General features: G+C 41.6%; 1 protein-coding gene across 12 annotated transcripts in view; it reads left to right on the top strand.

Annotated features, from left to right (window-relative positions):
- Window positions 1–18,099, top strand: part of ABCG2 (ATP binding cassette subfamily G member 2 (JR blood group)) — a 145,852-nt gene that overhangs the window by 113,510 nt on the left and 14,243 nt on the right. For 9 of the 12 annotated variants that reach the window (XM_063705419.1, XM_063705418.1, XM_063705420.1 and 6 more), the window contains 5 exons: window positions 2,960–3,117; window positions 6,495–6,646; window positions 9,388–9,489; window positions 10,912–11,162; window positions 17,205–17,287. In XM_063705419.1, the coding sequence (XP_063561489.1) occupies window positions 2,960–3,117; window positions 6,495–6,646; window positions 9,388–9,489; window positions 10,912–11,162; window positions 17,205–17,287 (746 nt within the window). The remainder of the gene's footprint in view (window positions 1–2,959; window positions 3,118–6,494; window positions 6,647–9,387; window positions 9,490–10,911; window positions 11,163–17,204; window positions 17,288–18,099) is intronic. The other 3 variants (XM_055384635.2, XM_055384639.2, XM_055384630.2) reach the window with 1 other exon arrangement.

The raw sequence follows: 18,099 nt of genomic DNA, 5'->3' as shown, positions 1-18,099 counted from the left end.
GTCGATGATCTGTCTAATACTGACAGTGGGGTGTTAAAGTTTCCCACTATTATTGTGTGGGAGTCTTAAGTCTCCTTGTAGGTCTCTAAGGACTTGCTTTATGAATCTGCGTGCTCCTGTATTGGGTGCATATAGATTTTAGATAGTTAGCTCTTCTTGTTGCATTGATCTCTTTACCATTATGTAATACTCTTCTTTCTCTTTTTTGATCTTTGTTGGTTTTAAGTCTGTTTTATCAGAGACTGGGATTGCAACCCCTGCTTTTTTTGCTTTCCATTTGCTTGATAGATCTTCCTCCATCTCTTTATTTTGAGCCTATGTGTATCTTTCATGTGAGATGGGTCTCCTGAATACAGCACACCGATGGGTCTTGACTCTTTATCCAATTTGCTAGTCTGTGTCTTCTAACTGGGGCATTTAGCCCATTTACATTTCAGGTTAATATTGTTATGTGTGAATTTGATCCTGTCATTATGATGTTAGCTGGTTATTTTGCCCATTAATTGATGCAGTTTCTTCATAGTGTTGATGGTCTTTACAATTTGGTATGTTTTTGCAGTCACTGGTACCAGTTTTTCCTTTCTATATTTAGTGCTTCCTTGAGGAGCTCTTGAAAGTCAGGCCTGGTGGTGACAAAATCCCTCAGCACTTGCTTGTCTGTAAAGGAATTTATTTCTCCTTCACTTATGAAGCTTAGTTTGGCTGGATATGAAATTCTGGGTGAAAAATTCTTTTCTTTAAGAATGTTGAATATTGGTCCCCACTCTCTTCTGACTTATAGGGTTTCTGCAGAGAGATCTGCTGTTAGTCTGATAGGCTTCCCTTTGTTGGTAACACAACCTTTGTCTCTGGCTGCCCTTAACATTTTTTCCTTCATTTCAACCTTCATGAATCTGATGATTATGTGTCTTGGGGTTGCTCTTGAGGAGTATCTTTGTGGTGTTCTCTGTATTTCCTGAATTAGAATGTTGGCCCATCTTGCTAGGTTGGGGAAGTTCTTCTGGATAATATCCTGAAGAGTGTTTTCCAACTTGGTTCCATTCTCCCTGTCACTTTCAGGTACACCAATAAAATGTAGGTTTTGTCCTTTCACATAGTCCCGTATTTCTTGGAGGCTTTGTTTGTTCCTTTTCATTCTTTTTTCTCTAATCTTGTCTTCACGCTTTATTTCATTAAGTTTATTTCATTAATCTCTTATATCCTTTCTTCCGCTTGATTGATTCAGCTGTCGATACTTGTGTTTGCTTCACGAAGTTCTTGTGCTGTGTTTTTCAGCTTCATCAGGTCATTTATGTTCTTCTATAAACTGGTTATTCTAATTAGCAATTCATCTATCCTTTTTTCAGTGTTCTTAGCTTCCTTGCATTGGGTTAGAATATGCACCTTTAGCTCAGAGGAGTTTGTTATTACCCACTTTCTGAAGCCTACTTCTGTCTATTCGTCAAACTCATTCTCCATCCAGTTTTGTTCCCTTGCTGGCGAGGAGTTGTGATCCTTTGGAGGAGAAGAGGCATTCTGCCTTTTTGCACAGGTTTTTCCTCATCTTCATAGATTTATCTACCTTTGGTCTTTGATGCTGGTGACCTTTGGATGGGGTTTTGGTGTGGATGTCCTTTTTGTTGATGTTGATGCTTTTCCTTTCTGTTTGTTAGTTTTCCTTCTAACAGTCAGGCCTCTCTGCTGCAGTTCTGCTGGAGTTTGCTGCAGGTCCACTCCAGACCCTGTTTGCCTGGGTATCACCAGCAGAGGCTATAGAACAGCAAAGATACCCCAAAGATTGCTGCCTGTTTTTTTCCTCTGGAAGCTTTGATCCCAGAGGGGCACCTGCCAGATGCCAGCTGGAGCTCTCCTGTATGAAGTGTCTGTCGACCCCTGCTGGGAGGTGTCTCCCAATCAGGAGGCACAGGGGTCAAGGACCCACTTGAGGAGGCAATCTGTCCCTTAGCAGAGCTCTAGCGCTGTGCTGGGAGATTCACTGCTCTCTTCAAAGCCGGCAGGCAGGAACGTTTAAGTCTGCTGAAGCTGTGCCCACAGCCTCCCCTTACCTCAGCTGGTCTGTCCCAGGGAGGTGGGAGTTTTATCTGTATACCCCTGACTGGGGCTGCTACCTTGCTTTCAGAGATGCCCTGCATAGAGAGGAGGAATCTAGAGAGGCAGTCTGGCTACAGTGGCTTTGCCAAGCTGTTGTCGGCTCCACCCAGTTCGAATTTCCCAGAGGCTTTGTTTACACTGTGAGGGCCTACTCAAGCCCCAGTAATGGTGGACGCCCCTCCCCGCACCAAGCTCAAGCTTCCCAGGTTGACTTTAGACTGCTGTGCTGGCAGTAAGAATTTCAAGCCAGTGGATCTTAGCTTGCTGGGCTCTGTGGGGCTGGGATCTGCTGAGCTAGGCTAGACCACTTGGTTCCCTGGCTTCAGCCCCTTTTCCAGGGGAGTGAACAGTTTTGTTGCGCTGGCGTTCCAGGCACCACTGGGGTATGAAAAAAAAACTCTTGCAGCTATCTCGGTGTCTGCCCAAATGGCCACCCAGTTTTGTGCTTGAAACCCAGGGCCCTGGTGGTGTAGGCACCCGCGGGAATCTCCTGGTCTGCGGGTTGTGAATACCATGGGAAAAGTGCAGTATGTGGGCCAGAATACACCATCCCTCGTGGCACAGTCCCTCACGGCTTCCCTTGGCTAGGGGAGGGACTTCCCCCACCCCTTGTGCTTCCTGGGTGAGGCTCACCCAAGGAGGTGCTTTGTATCAGGCTTAGTTACTGACCAGCTGTGACCTGAACCTAAGTTTACTCATCTGATAAAAGAGATACCTACTTTTTCTACCAGGCATCCACTTATTTGCTGTTCAGAATAAATGAACTTAATGAGATAAACTGTTTCTTACGGGACTGGCACACGTTAGGAGCTCACCAAATGATAATAACTGGTTGTTATCATTGACAATTATAATATTTGTGATTTAGGTTGGAACTCAGTTTATCCGTGGTGTGTCTGGAGGAGAAAGAAAAAGGACTAGTATAGGAATGGAGCTTATCACTGATCCTTCCATCTTGTTCTTGGATGAGCCTACAACTGGCTTAGACTCAAGCACAGCAAATGCTGTCCTTTTGCTCCTGAAAAGGTAAATGCTCTGGAAACATTATTCTTTAGTTAATATCTTATCACTACTATGTCCCAGATATTCTTGGGGCAGGGGGTTCAGAAATGATCAAAGTAATTTCTTCCTCTTCTGTTGGAGTGAAAGTCAGTTAACAAATGAAAAGCATTATCAAGAAAAACAAAGCAGGTAAGAATGTAGGGAAGGATGGCTGTGATGAGGGTGTAGGGGGGTTGGGCCTGTTTTGCTGCTGTCTCTTTAGCTTCTTTACTCAACACCAACACGCACACACATACACATTTTTTCTCTCTCTCTCTGCTCTATAACACTGAACATTTTGTAGTTTTCTGAGTAGACCTTTTTATTTCACATCTTTTTCATCTTATTCTTCCACCTTCAGTACTTTTTATTTTTCTTCTTAGCTTCCTCCTGTTGGGCCTTTTTTACTCTACTTATATCATCTTCAGACTGGGTTGTGAGTCTCCCATTTTGCTTATGAGGAATCCTTAGCTTCTTCTATTTCATATTGTACTGAAATTGTTGACCTACTGGCCTGATCCTCTTTGAGGCAGAATGTCTTTGTGTACACTGCTAGCATACAGTAGTTCTTAGAAAATGTTAAAATTGAAGTGACTCTTCACATAAAATATTTTGAATAGTAACAGTTTTGAACAGTGATTTTGGCCCTTCTTCCACCTGTGTATTGTTATTATAATTATTACAAATATTATTACAACTCAAGGTGAGATTTGGGTGGGGACACATATCATTCTGCCCCTGGCCCCTCCCTCCCAAATCTCATGTCGTCACATTTTAAAACCAATCATGCCTTCCCAACAGTCTCCCAAAGTCTTAACTCATTTCATCGTTAACTCAAAAGTTCACATTCTGAAGTCTCATCTGAGACAGGGCAAGTTCCATCCACCTATGAGCCTGTAAAATCAAAAGCAAGTTAGTAACTTCCTAGATACAATAGGAGTACAGGTATTGGGTAAATACACCTGTTCCAAATGGGAGAAATTGGCCAAAACGAAGGGGTTACAGGTCCCATGCAAGTCCGAAATCCAAAGGGGCAGTCAAATCTTAAAGCTCTGAAATTATCTTCTTTGATTCCACATCTCATGTCCAAGTCACACTGATGCAAGAGGTGGGCTCCCAGGGCCTTGGGAGGCTCTGGCCTTGTGGATTTACAGGGTACAGCCCCTTTTGTGGCTGCTTTCACAGGCTGGTATTGAGTGTCCGTGGCTTTTCCAGATGCACAGTTCAAGCTGTTGGTGGATCTACCATTCTGGGGTCTTAAGGATGATGGCCTTCTTTTCACTACTCCACTAAGCAGTGCCCCAGTGGGGGCCCTGTGTAGGGGCTCCCACCCCACATTTCCTATCTGCACTGCCCTAGCAGAGGTTCTCCATGAGGGCTCCACCCCTGAAGTTGACTTTTGCCTGGACATCCAGGTATTTCCATACATCCTCTGAAATCTAGGTGAAGGGCAGGCCTAACACCACATGGAAGCCGCCAACTCTCTGTTGGTCCCCTTTTACCATGGCTGGAACATAGGGTACCAAGTCTTGAGACTGCACAAAGCAGCAAGGCCCTGGGCCTGGCCTAGGAAACCATTTTTTCCTCCTAGGCCTCTGGGCCTGTGATGGGAGGAGCTGCTGTAAAGACCTCTGACATTCCCTGGAGACATTTTCCCCATTGTCTTGGTGATTAACATTTGGCTCCCTATTACTTATGCAAATTTCTGTAGCAGGCTTGAATTTCTCTTCAGAAAATGGGTTTTTCTTTTTTTATCACATCATCAGGCTGCAAATTTTCTGAGCTTGTATGCTCTGCTTCCCTTTTAAACATAAGTTCCAATTTCAAACCATATCTTTGTGAATGAATAAAACTGAATGCTTTTAACAGCACCCGAGTCACCTCTTGAATGCTTTGTTGCTTAGAAATTTCTTCCACCAGATGCTCTAAATCATCTCTCTCAAGTTCATAGTTCCACAAATCTCTAGGGCCGGGGCAAAATGCCACCAGTCTCTTTGCTAAAACATAGCAAGAGTCACTTTTATTCCAGGTCCCAACAAATTCCTCATCTCCATCTGAGACCACCTCAACCTGGACTTCATTGTCCATATCACTGTCAGCATTTCAGCCAAAGCCATTCAACAAGTCTCTAGGAGGTTCCAAACTTTCCCACATCTTCCTGTCTTCTTCTTAGCCCTCCACACTGTTCCAACCTCTGCCTGTTACCCAGTTCCAAAGTGGCTTCCAGATTTTTGGGTATCTTACAGCAGCATCCTGCTCTACCAGTACCAATTTACTGTATTAGTTTGTTCTCACACTGCTAATAAAGACATACCTGAGGCTGGGTAATTTATAAGGGAAAGAAGTTTCATGGACTTACAGTTGTCCATGGCTGGGGAGATCTCACAATTTTCACAGAAGGCAAAGAAGAAGAAAAGGCATGTTGTACATGGCAGCAGGCAAGAGAGCTTGTGCAGGGGAACTCCCATTTATAAAACCATCAGATCTCGTGAGAGTTTTTCAGTACCACGAGAACAGTATGGGGGAACTGCCCCCATGATTCAATTATCTCCACCTGGCCCCACCCTTGATATGTGGGGATTGTTACAATTGAAGGTGAGATTTGGGTGGGCACACAGCCAAACCTTATCAACCTGTAAGTCATAACTCCTGTGAAAAGGTACATTAGCACTATTTTGGTCATGGACTTAGACCAGAGATTAAATCCCAGCCTTGCCTCTTACTAACTGTGATCCCTTGGCCAGTTGCTTGATCCTTTAAGACATATTTATAAAATGAGGGTAATAATAATAATATTGGAACTGCCTCATAACAATATTGTGAAAATTGAAATGAAGTTATCTCTAAAGTATTTAGCAAAGACATAGTAAGTACTCAGTTATGTTAATTGCATTATTAGGGCAGAAGAGTGAAAACCAATTTTTAAAGAGCCAGAAGACCTAAATGATAAGTCAGAATGAGATATATGACCATTGTTTTAATATGTAGTCCATAGTTAGTTCTCAAACTTGTAAATACTTGCAGATTACCTGGGTTGCTTCTTAAAATATGGATTCCCTAGACCTACTTCCAGAGATTCTAATTCAATGTCTGGGAAGACTGTCCTAGAATCTGCATTTTTAATAACTGTTCTAGTTGATTCTAGATTGTCAATACAACACACTGAAAATTCCTATTCTGTTTTAATAAAAGCATTGAATTTAGGTTTCCTAACTATAGCTAAATAATATGAGATGAAAAGTTAGTAAGACAAAGTCAGGTTGAACTAGAGCAAACAATCTAAAGGCAAGAATAGAGTATTTTAACGAGAAATACAAGTTTCAGATATTTAATGACTCAGTATTGTCTCACTTTTAACTTAGGATGTCTAAGCAGGGACGAACAATCATCTTCTCCATTCATCAGCCTCGATATTCCATCTTCAAGTTGTTTGATAGCCTCACCTTATTGGCCTCAGGAAGACTTATGTTCCACGGGCCTGCTCAGGAGGCCTTGGGATACTTTGAATCAGCTGGTATGGTTGACTTTTTTATGCTATAAAACGCTTCATTAGTAGAATCCTGAAGGAGAGCAAAGGGGGTCTGCAGGAGTGCTGTTTGGTCTTTGGGTAGACATACCATGAGAATCTATCACTTCAAAATGTGTTTGTTCCATTTGGTGCTAGTATTTTTCTTCATTTTTGTAGCACCAGCTTGTTATTTAGGTATCTTTCTTGTCTTATTTCAATGTGCATGCATGTGTGTATTTCTACTGGGCCTATATTCTGCTTCCTAGTTATAGTGACCATTTCTTAAAAGCTCAGTAATTAATATGTTGGCCTTATAGCCATTTATTCTGTCACTTGAACATTTTTGGAAAGGCCTAATATGATTGTCTTCTTGACCATATAACAGATGAGGCCTTAAAATTTTTTCCCCTTGCACATGTTGGTCTGCCTTGATGAGCACTCATGGAAATGCTACTTAATTTTATTTATTTTTGTTTTTGAGATGGAGTCTTGCTCTGTTGCCCAGGCTGGAATGCAGTGACGTGATCTTGGCTCACTGCAAGCTCTGCCTCTCGGGTTCATGCCATTCTCCTGCCTCAGCCTCCTGAGTAGCTGGGACTGCAGGTGCCCACCACAATGCCTGGCTAATTTTTTTGTATTTTTTTAGTAGAGACAGGGTTTCACCGTGTTAGCCAGGAGGATGGTCTTGATCTCCTGACCTTGTGATCTGCCGCCTTGGCCTCCCAACGTGCTGGGATTATAGGTGTGAGCCACTGCACCCAGCAAATTTTATTTAAGGTTTTTTTCTTTTTCTTTTGAGATAGGATCTCACTGTGTCACCCAGGCTGGAGTGCAGTGGCACAATCTTGACTCACTGCAGCCTCAACCCCCCAAGCTCAAGCCATCCTCCCACCTCACCCAAGCAGCTGGGACTATAGACACATGCCACCATGGCTAGCTAATTTTTGTATTTTTTGTAGAGTTGGGGTCTTGCCATGTTGCCCAGGGTGGTCTCAAACTCCTGAGCTAAAGCAATCTGCTGTGGCCTCCCAAAGTGTTGGGATTACAGGTGTGAGCCACTGCGCCCAGCAGACACTACTTAATTTTCTGGTAACTATAGATTGCAGCTTTAGCCCTTGAGTGGGTATCGGTCAATAGAGTGGTTAGTCCTAAACCTGACTTAGATGGGCCAAAATTTCTAACAATCTTGGACAGCATGGTTCTTTTTATTTCAAATTGAAATGTGTGATTTTTAAAATTTTAGATGGAAATGTGCGATTTTTTTTTAATGGCTTGTGCGGTCTGCTTCATTTTAGATATATTTGGATATGATTATAAATGATTCCCTATGATCCTAAATATAATTTTAGATATTCATTGGCCATGTTTCTTAATTAGGTTTTAATAAAGGGAATGAACTAAGAGTCAGACTTCAGGCCACGCTGAGTTCAGATGATCTCATCATCCGAAGCTGAATGGTTCAGGTGTGCTGTGCTGGCCATGTTCTATCGAGAATACTGCTCAGGGGATTTGTTCTCTATTTGGAATTACAGCAGCACAGCAGTTGATTTGGATTTCTGAATTAATTAATTAATTAATTTACCTTTGAGACAGAGTCTCACTCTGTCGCCCAGGCTAGAGTGCAGTGGTGCTTTCAGAGCCCACTGCAACCTCCACCTCCCAGGTTCAAGCGATTCTTGTGCCTCAGCCTCCTTAGTAGCTGGGATTATAGTCATAAGCCAATGCACCTGGCTAATTTTTGTATTTTTAGTAGAGATGGGGTTTTGCCATGTTGGCTAGGTTGGTCTCGAAGTCCTGGGCTCAAGTGGTTTGCTGGTCTCGGCCTCCCGAAATGCTAGTATTACAGATGTGAGCCATTGTACCCAGTGCTGGACCTCTGAATTTAGTATGTGGGGAAGTAGTCATTGCTAATGTGGGTTCTATCATTCTGGCAATCTGTCGGTGAACTCAGAGAGCAGAACACACCTGGGCTTTTGGATTTTTTTCTTGGGTCTATATTTAGATTTTTGAGGAAGTACTGTTAAGCACCAGAGCATACTGATAGCTATTTCGGGTCTCATGAATTATGATAGGTAAGGACCAAGCACTAATGCAAAATGCCCTGCAAATCCAAGGTTGGCTTGGAGTGTTTTCTTTTCTTTTCTTTCTTTTTTTTTTTTTTTTTGGCCCAGAGACAAAGAATTGCTGAAATATTGTGTGATAAGCTGGGCACAGTAGCTCATGCCTGTAATCCCAGCACTTTGGGAGGCCGAGGCGGGTGGATCACTTGAGGCCAGGAGTTCGAGACCAGCCTGGCCGACATGGCAAAACTGTGTCTCTACTGAAAATACAAAAATTAGCTGGACGTGGTCATGCACGCTTCTAATCCCAGCTACTTGGGAGGCTGAGGCAGGAGAATCACTTGAACTCGGGAGGCAGAGGTTTCAGTGAACCAAGATTGCCCCACCACATTCCAGCCTGGGTGACAGAGGGAGACCCTGTCTCAAAATAAATAAATAAATAAATAATATATATATATATATATATATATATATATATATATATATATATATATACACAGAGAGAGAGAGAGAGATTGAATATATAAAAAGAAAGGGTAAAATTATGTGGGAAGGAGAGAAAGAAAGTTAAGGAAAAGTCATTAGATTCTGTCTTCTCTAGCCTTACCTCCCTCACCCTCTGAAAGTGAGTTCTCTTTATTTTCCAAGACCATCAACTTTGTGTTTTTGGGCTGCGTTCTTTCATAGGTTATCACTGTGAGGCCTATAATAACCCTGCAGACTTCTTCTTGGACATCATTAACGGAGATTCCACTGCTGTGGCATTAAACAGAGAAGAAGACTTTAAAGGTATATGAATCTGTTACAGTCCCAGATTTTTGCCTAATTGAATTGGCTGAAGTTTAGCAATGTGGTGGCTAATTAAAATGTGGCTTTGTGAATTTCTGTTGATGCAGTCTTCTGATACCAGTCAACACAAATATTTTGTTGTCTGTGAGTGCTGTTGGTGTTTTTGATTAATTTAGAAATGAGAATTTATATGGTGTTGTCAGTTCCAAGAGGAGTTAACATTTTAAAAAATGCTCACTGTTTATATAGTGTTTTTAAAATAAGAAACTTGGCAATGTATGCATTTGCATATAGTAGGAAGCAACAACCAGATTTTTTTTTTTTTTTTTTTTTTTTTTTTTTTTTTTGAGAAGGAATCTAGCTCTTGTCACCCAGGCTGGAGTGCAATGGCGCTATTTTGGCTCACTGAACCCTCCGCCTCCTGGGTTCAAGCCATTCTCCTGCCTCAGCTTACTGAGCAACTAGAATTACAAGCCTGTGCCACCAGGCCTGGCTAATTTTTGTATGTTTAGTAGAGACGGAGTTTTACCATGTTGGCCAGGCTGGTTTCAAACTCCTGACCTCAAGTGATCCTCCAGCCTTGGCCTCCCAAAGTGTTGGGATTACAGGCGTGAGCCGCCGCCCCTGGCCATGACCAGAATTTTATATTAAGAATTAGAACTATATGGTAAGAAGTCTATTTTAAAAGAATTAAGGTCAAATAGGAAAACGTCAGTTTGTTTGCTATATTCATAAGACTATGGCAATAGACGGGCTATTTCTCTGTAGTTTTCTTTTTCTTTCTTTTTCTCTTTTTAAATATATATTTTAATTTATTACTTACTTTATTTGTTTTTATAGAGACAGGGTCTCGTTTCGTTGCTCGGGCTGGTCTTGAATTCCTGGCCTCGCATGATCCTCCTGCCTCTGCCCTGCAAAATACTGGGATTACAGGAGTGAGCCACTGTGCCTGGCCTGTTATACTTTTCTAATGACAGAGCTAATAATTTTTTATTTCTATTTTTTCTTTTTTGAGATGGAGTCTTGCTCTCTTGCACAGGCTGGAGTACAGTGGTGTGATCTCAGCTCACTGCAACCTCCACCTCCCTGGTTCAAGCGATTCTTTTGCCTCAGCCTCCTGAGTGGCTGGGATTACAGGCACGCACCACCATGCCAGGCTAATTTTTTTTGTATTTTTAGTAGAGACGAGGTTTTACCATGTTGGTCAGGCTGGTCTCGAACTCCTGACCTCATAATCCACCCGCCTCAGCCTCCCAAAGTGCTGGGATTACAGGCATGAGCCACCGTGCCCGGCCTATTTTTTCTTTCTAAAGCTTTAGAATGAAGGTGTTAGGGAAGCATCCAAGAAAGGGGTCACAGAAAAAATGGGCTAAATTTGTTGTTATCTTGTTCGTGTTTCCTTTTTATCCACTGATTGCAAAGCCACAGAGATCATAGAGCCTTCCAAGCAGGATAAGCCACTCATAGAAAAATTAGCAGAGATTTATGTCAACTCCTCCTTCTACAAAGAGACAAAAGCTGAATTACATCAACTTTCCGGGGGTGAGAAGAAGAAGAAGATCACAGTCTTCAAGGAGATCAGCTACACCACCTCCTTCTGTCATCAACTCAGATGGGTTTCCAAGCGTTCATTCAAAAACTTGCTGGGTAATCCCCAGGCCTCTATAGCTCAGGTAACCAGCAGATTCTTTTGAAATACTCAAATGGGAACAATGTGGTTCTGTTATCATCTGCTTCAGCATATGTTTATCTTCTACCCACCCTTCCAATTATTTGTTATCTTCACTCCACCTGGGATATAGAACCAGTCAGCAGAACAAATAAAGGACAATTAAGTTTTACTTTTGGAAAGCTTCCCTTTTTTTGAGACAGAGTCTCACTCTGTTGCCCAGGCTGGGGTGTGGTGGCATGAACTCAGCTCACTGCAGCCCTGACCTCCCTGGGCTCAAGTGATCCTCACACCTCAGCCTCTTGAATAGCTGAGACTACAGGCGTGTCCCACCACGTCCAGCTAATTTTTGTGTTTTGTGTAGACATGGGGTTTCGCTGTGTTGCCCAGGCTGGTCTTGAACTCGTGGGTTCAAGCGATTCTCCTGTCTCAGTCTCCCAGAGTGCTAGGATTACAGGTGTGAGCCACCACATCCGCCAGCTTCTTTTTTTTAGTGGTTTCTTAGACTACCTAACTCAGAATTTTTGTTGATTTAGACAAGCTGTAATGAATAATCTGAGTAGAAAAATGTTTTTTTTTTTGGGAAATTGTGAAAGAAATGTCAGCCAATTTTGGGATTTTCTGGTAGCTGTTCACTTTTGTTCACTGATTCATTCAATTTGTTCTTGTAGGGCCTGTGCTGTGCTTTAGGGATGCGAATTCAGTAGTGAACAAAATGGGCAAAAATAAAACTCATGGAGCTAATTTTCTGAGGAAGACAGTTATGATAAATAATAAAGAAATTAAATAGATAGCATGTTAGATGGTAGAAGAAACTATGGGGAAAGTTTAAGCAGAGAAGGGGTGGAGAAAGGGGAGGAAGAGAGAGAAGTAGGGAGAAGAAGGTTGATTTGCAGTTGGAATCAGGTGATCAGGGAAACCTTCACCTACTGTCACTGAATACACCTGAAAGGGAGCATGTGCTGGCCACTCCAAGGGAAGAGCCTGTGTGCAAAGTGCTGTTCCTTGTCATTTACCTTCCTTAGACAGTTTACAGGTGATACAAACGTAGTAAGCAAATTTGAGTTCACGGAACAAGGCTATTCATTGTTAGATTAACTTTCTGTTAATCAAAGTGAGATAATGTTTCTTTGTTCCTTGGTTGGCTCTGTGATAGTTGGTGATTATTTCTCCTTATGGTTTTTGTTATTCTTTTCTTTACACATTTTTTTTTTTTTTTAGAGACAGGGTCTCACTCTGTCACTCATACTGGAGTGCAGTGGTGCAATCATAGCTCACTGCAACCCCAAACTCTTGGCTCAAGCGATCCTCACACTTCAGCCTCCCGAGTAGCTGTGACTATAGGCGTGCACCACAACACCTGGCTGATTTTTTAATTTTTTGTAGAAACAGGGTCTCACTATGTTGTCCTGGTCTGGATCTCCTGGGCTCAAGCAATCCTCCTGCCTTGGCCTCCCAAAGTGCTGGGATCACAGGTGTGAGCCACCACGCCTGGCCTTTTCTGTTATTCTTAACCCCTCTGTCACCCAAAACATTAGTACTCCCAGTTCATTGGTCCATTCTTCAAAGAAGTCAATTTAGCTGGTTATTTTGGGGCTGTTATTTTTATTAACAATATTGAGTTTCTGTTGAGTACTAAAAGATGGCACATTGTTGGCTCTAGTAAAATATTACTGACGTTTAAACTTGTGCATCATAATTTCTATACTTAAGTATATATAAAAAAATATATCTAAGAGCTTGTATCCCTAGTTAAGCCATACTGCTAATTATGTATATATATGTATATATGTATAGCCACATATATGTATGTATAGCCATACTGCTAATTAAGTATATATATAAATTTATCCAAGAGCTTGTATCCCTATTTGAACCATACTGCTAATTTCTCCAAATGTTTTTGGTACTTATAATTTGGTGTTTCTGTCAGAACATTGGCACTTTTATATACTATCAATTAAGGGCAAAATTTTATTCTTTGAGCATAGATTTGATATCATTTGGAAATCAGTCTGGTAGGATCAACCTGGGTTACTTATTGTCAACAGTGAAATAATGTAATGAATTGCTTTTTTAGTGTGATGTATGCATTAGATTTTTCTTACTTGGAAAATAACTTGAATTATCTTGCTTCAAAAAATGGTTTATAAATGTCTTGTCCAAATCGCCTATGTGGCAATACTGGAGAGGGCATAATTAGAACACAGAGCTGTTTTTCACACACTGAGATTCTGCATGTTTTGATACTGGGCTTCCTTCCAATGCTAACACCTGGCCTAGTGCCTCTAGGTTTAACTTCCCTGCCTCATCAGTGAACTCACTTTCACAAAAGGAATTCCAGCCATGTTCAGAGCAGTGGCAGTCTCTTAGATTAAGAATAGAACCTTGTATCTCCCTGAGCATCTGCTTAGCAGGACAAGTTTTGTTTAGATTTGTGAAAAACTGGAATATTAGCTTAGGGCAGGAGTAGGCAATATATATATATATTTTTTTTTGTAAAGGATCAGGTAGTAAATATTTTAGGCTTTGCAGACCAAGTGGTGTTTGTCTCAGGTAGTCAGCTCTACCGTTTTAGTGTGAAAGCAGCCAAGCTAATAACATGAATAAATGAACACGGCAGTATTCCAATAATAAATGAAAGGCTGGCTAGGTGCAGTGGTTCATGCCTATAATCCCAGCACTTTGGGAGACCAAGGCAGAAGGATGCTTGAGGCCGAGAGTGTGAGAACAGCTTGGGCAATAAAGCAAGACCCCCTTTTTTTTTTCTGAGACAGAGTCATGCTCTGTCGCCCAGGCTGGAGTGCAGTGGTGCTGTGTCGGCTCACTGTAACCTCCGCCTCCCGGGTTCAAGCAATTCTCCTGCCTCAGCCTCCCGAGTAACTGGGACTACGGGTGCCCGCCACCATGCCCAGCTAATTTTTGTATTTTTAGTATAGACAGGGTCGCACCATGTTGGCCAGGCTGGCTTCGAACTCCTGACCTCAGGTGGGTCCACCTGCTTCAGTCCCCCACAGTGCTGGGATTACAGGCGTGAGCCACAGTGCCTGGCCAAGACCCTATCTTAAAAAAAAAGGTAACTTTCATTTTATTCCAATGAAACATTATACATGGGCACTGAAATTTGAATTTTATATAAATTTTATATTGTGAGAAATATTATTATTCTTGACTTTTTATTCAATGATTAATAAAATGAGCTAAGTGTGGTGGTGCATGTCTGTAGTCCTAACTACTCAAAAGGCTGAGGTGGGAGGATTGCTTGAGACCAGAAGTTTGAGGCTGCAGTGAACTATGATTACACCACTGCCCTCCAGCCTGAGTGACAAGAGTGAGACTTTGTCTCTAAAAAATAATAAAAAATAAAGTAAAAAACCATTCTTAGCTCATAGATGAACAAAGATAGGTGGCTGGCCCTATTTGACCTGTGAGCTATAGCTTAATGATTCCTGATTCAGGGTTTATGATTTTGTATGTTGTTTTAATTCTGAGTTCTTGAAAATTGAGTTGTTAAAATGTTTTATGACTCTCTACTGATAAATCTTGTATCTGTTGCTTTACAGCTGCACTTTGGCTTGAACTAGTTATTTCTTTACAGATTCAAACTTGGCCTCTGATAATGCATCTTCCAAAGATTGTATTTGGAAAATCTTAGAATGAATGGATTATCTGTATGAGAAGATTGCATGTTCATTTAAGGTGCCAAGGGTTTTCTGAACAGCTCAATTGGAAGCAGATGGGGTCTGTGCACTCCATTGTGCATTGTTTAGTTTGCCTGTTTGTTTTCCTTTCTTTAATGCCAGAAAGAATAACACAGACACACCTTATAAAAGCATGCCAAGGTTACGGGATTGATTATTTTGTCAATATGTTTGAAAGCTGACTTTGAAAACATTTTTCGAACTTTGAAACTTTTAGGAAACATCTTAATCATAATACTCAGTGTTAGTATAAGATAACAAGTTTGAATGAAAACTTGACAAAGCATGTGGAATGTTTAGTTTGAAAAGTCTGGGCCGGGCATGGTGGCTCATGCATGTAATCCCAGTGCTTTGGGAGGCCAAGGCAGGCAGATCACGAGGTCAGGAGTTCGAGACCAGCCTGGCCAACATAGTGAAACCCCGTGTCTACTAAAAGTACAAAAAATTAGCTGGGCTTGGTGGCGGGCGCATGTAATCCCAGTTGCTTGGGAGGCTGAGGCAGGAGAGTTGCTTGAACCTGGGAGCTGGAGGTTACAGTGAGCCGAGATCACGCCATTGCACTCCAGCCAGGGCAACAGTGCGAGACTCTGTCTCAAAAAAAAAAAAAAAAAAATCCTGAATTGAATATTCTTAAAAGTTTTACTGTGTGAAAACGTAGACTCTTGTATGCACATGCATGCATGCATGTTGATACAGTCATCTGCATTTATTTTGGAAGCTTGGTCTGTTGAAGTATATTCTGAGGGTAATGAAAATATGCCAGCATAATGGATTTCCCCCCAAAATTTCTAAGTGAATTTTAAAAGACAGCTCATAAGTAGAAACATTGGAATGATGTTCTTTCCAGACTAGGTTCTTCACAAACTAGTTATCACAGATCATGGTACTGTTTTTGCAGTTTGGTTTGCTTCATGCCAAAAGTGTCCTTGATCAGTTACTTTAAATCTTGATACCACTAGACTGTTGCAGTATTGAGATTTTGTTTTTTTAACTTTGAAGATTCCAAGATATGGTAGGATATTTTGTCTTCTTTAGATTACCATTTCTTATTTTTTTATTCTTATTTATTTATCAATTTATTTTTTGAGACAGTATCGCTCTGTCGCCCAGGCTGGAGTGCAGTGGTATGATCTTGGCTCGCTGCAACCTCCACCTCTAGGGTTCAAGTGATTCTTGTGCCTCAGCCTCCCGAGTAGCTGGGACTACAGGCATACACCACCACGCCTGGCTAATTTTTTTGTGTGTGTTTTTTTTTAGTAGAGACGGAGTCTCACCATGTTGCCCAGGCTGGTCTCAAACTCCTGAGTTCAGGCAATCTGCCCCCTCGGCCTCCCAAATTGCTGATATTACAGGCATGAGCCACCACGCCCAGCCCATTTCTTGTTTTTTAATATTTAACTCACGAGTAAATATAAATAGGATTTTCTCAGATAAATTATATCATAACGTAACCCTTAACCCTTTGCTTATTGAAGTGTCCTTAAGAGACCCTTTATCCTGGAAACAAGAGTGGTGTTTGTCCAATCTCCTTAGGAGCTAGAGAAAGCAATTGAGTAGTGAAGATAGGTGAGAACGGCAAAGAATTGGCAGCTTAGGTCTGCAGCATTGGCTATAGGCCTCACTGGCTGAAGCGATGAGGAAGCAGTGACAGGAGATGGGTAGTGGAAGCACGCAGAGTGTGCACAGAGAAAGCCGGCCAAATGCTTTGGTGACAGTGACAATGCACTTTTCTAGTGCAGGCATGGACTCCCTAGAGGTTGGATAGGCAGGCTCCATCTCACCCCTATTTCCTCACTGTGCAAAATTCCATTGTTAGAATTTTTTTAATGTGTGCTTTAAAATTTTTATTTATTTTTAATGTTAAGAATAAAGATATCCTGTTTTCACTTTAACCTCTTGAAATATAAAATGACTCATGTTCATTGGCACGAAGGTTGAGAGTTCAGTTCAGGGTCAAAACTCTTAGGCACTTGGACTTTGCTTTGCTGCATACTTGCATTGCTCTGCTATCCTGTGTGGTATTCACAAGCTCAGTAACCTGAAGCACACCCTGAACTGACTGCTGGGTGGTGCAATGGGAGGAAGTCCAGCTTTTCCAGCAGTGTGCTTTGTGTCCTACCACTCTCCCCAAACCACAGATAACTTAATTTTTAACTTTGGAAGCAGTCTAAATAATGTATGCTGTTTTATTTTCTCCCAGGGACGTTGGCCAAGCCATTGAGTGTTTATCTTAATGGAGAGATCTGATTATGTAACCATATATATTATACTAATAAATGGTGTGTATAAGTTTTTATCTCTAATTGAAACTCTTTCCCTTTTTTTGCATTTTTCTTTTTGAAAAGATCATTGTCACAGTCATACTGGGACTGGTTATAGGTGCCATTTACTTTGGGCTAAAAAATGATTCTACTGGAATCCAGAACAGGTAAGTAGATTTGGATCTTGATTTTAAGAAAATGCTGTTACTTTCTTCAAGCTTATTGAAATCCATTAAGAATTTGAATTTAAGACAAGTATAGTGTAAATGTCATTCTTTTATAGAGGGTAGGATGAGTCAGTTTATTTTTGAGACAAGAGTCATGCTCTGTTGCCCAGGCTGGAGTGCAGTGACGCGATCTCAGCTCACTGCAATCTCCGCCTCCCAGGTTCAAGCAATTCTCCTGCCTCAGCCTCCCAAGTAGCTGGGACTACAGGCATCCACCACCACGCCCAGCTAATTTTTGTATTTTTAGTAGAGACGGGGTCGCACCATGTTGGCTAGACTGGCTTTGAACTCCTGACCTCAGGTGGGTCCACCCACCTTGGCCTCCCAAAGTGCTGGGATTACAGGCGTGAGCCACTCCACCTGGCCCAATTATTTTTAAATGTACAGTTCAGTGGCATTAAGTACATTTACGTTGTTATGCAACTATCACCACCATCCAACTCTAGAATTCTTTTTGTCTTCTCAAGTGGAATATCTGTACCCATTAAGCAATAACTTCCCATCTCATATCTGCCTCTCCTAACCCCTGGCAGCAATCATTCTACTTTCTGTCTCTGAACTTGACTACTCTAAGACCCTCATATAAGTGGAATCATACAGTAGATATTCTTTGGTAACTGACTTATTTCCTTTAGCATGTTGTCTTTATGGCTCATTCATGTAGCATGTGTCAGATTTCTTTCCTTTGTAAGATTGAATAATATTCCATTGTATGTACATACCACATTTTGTTTTTCCCTTCATCTATAGAT

This window comes from Gorilla gorilla, chromosome 3 (assembly GCF_029281585.2).
Source record: "Gorilla gorilla gorilla isolate KB3781 chromosome 3, NHGRI_mGorGor1-v2.1_pri, whole genome shotgun sequence".
Taxonomy (NCBI): Eukaryota; Metazoa; Chordata; class Mammalia; order Primates; family Hominidae; genus Gorilla; species Gorilla gorilla.
The sequence above is the reverse complement of the archived record's forward strand: the minus strand, read 5'-3'. Positions and strand labels throughout refer to the sequence as shown.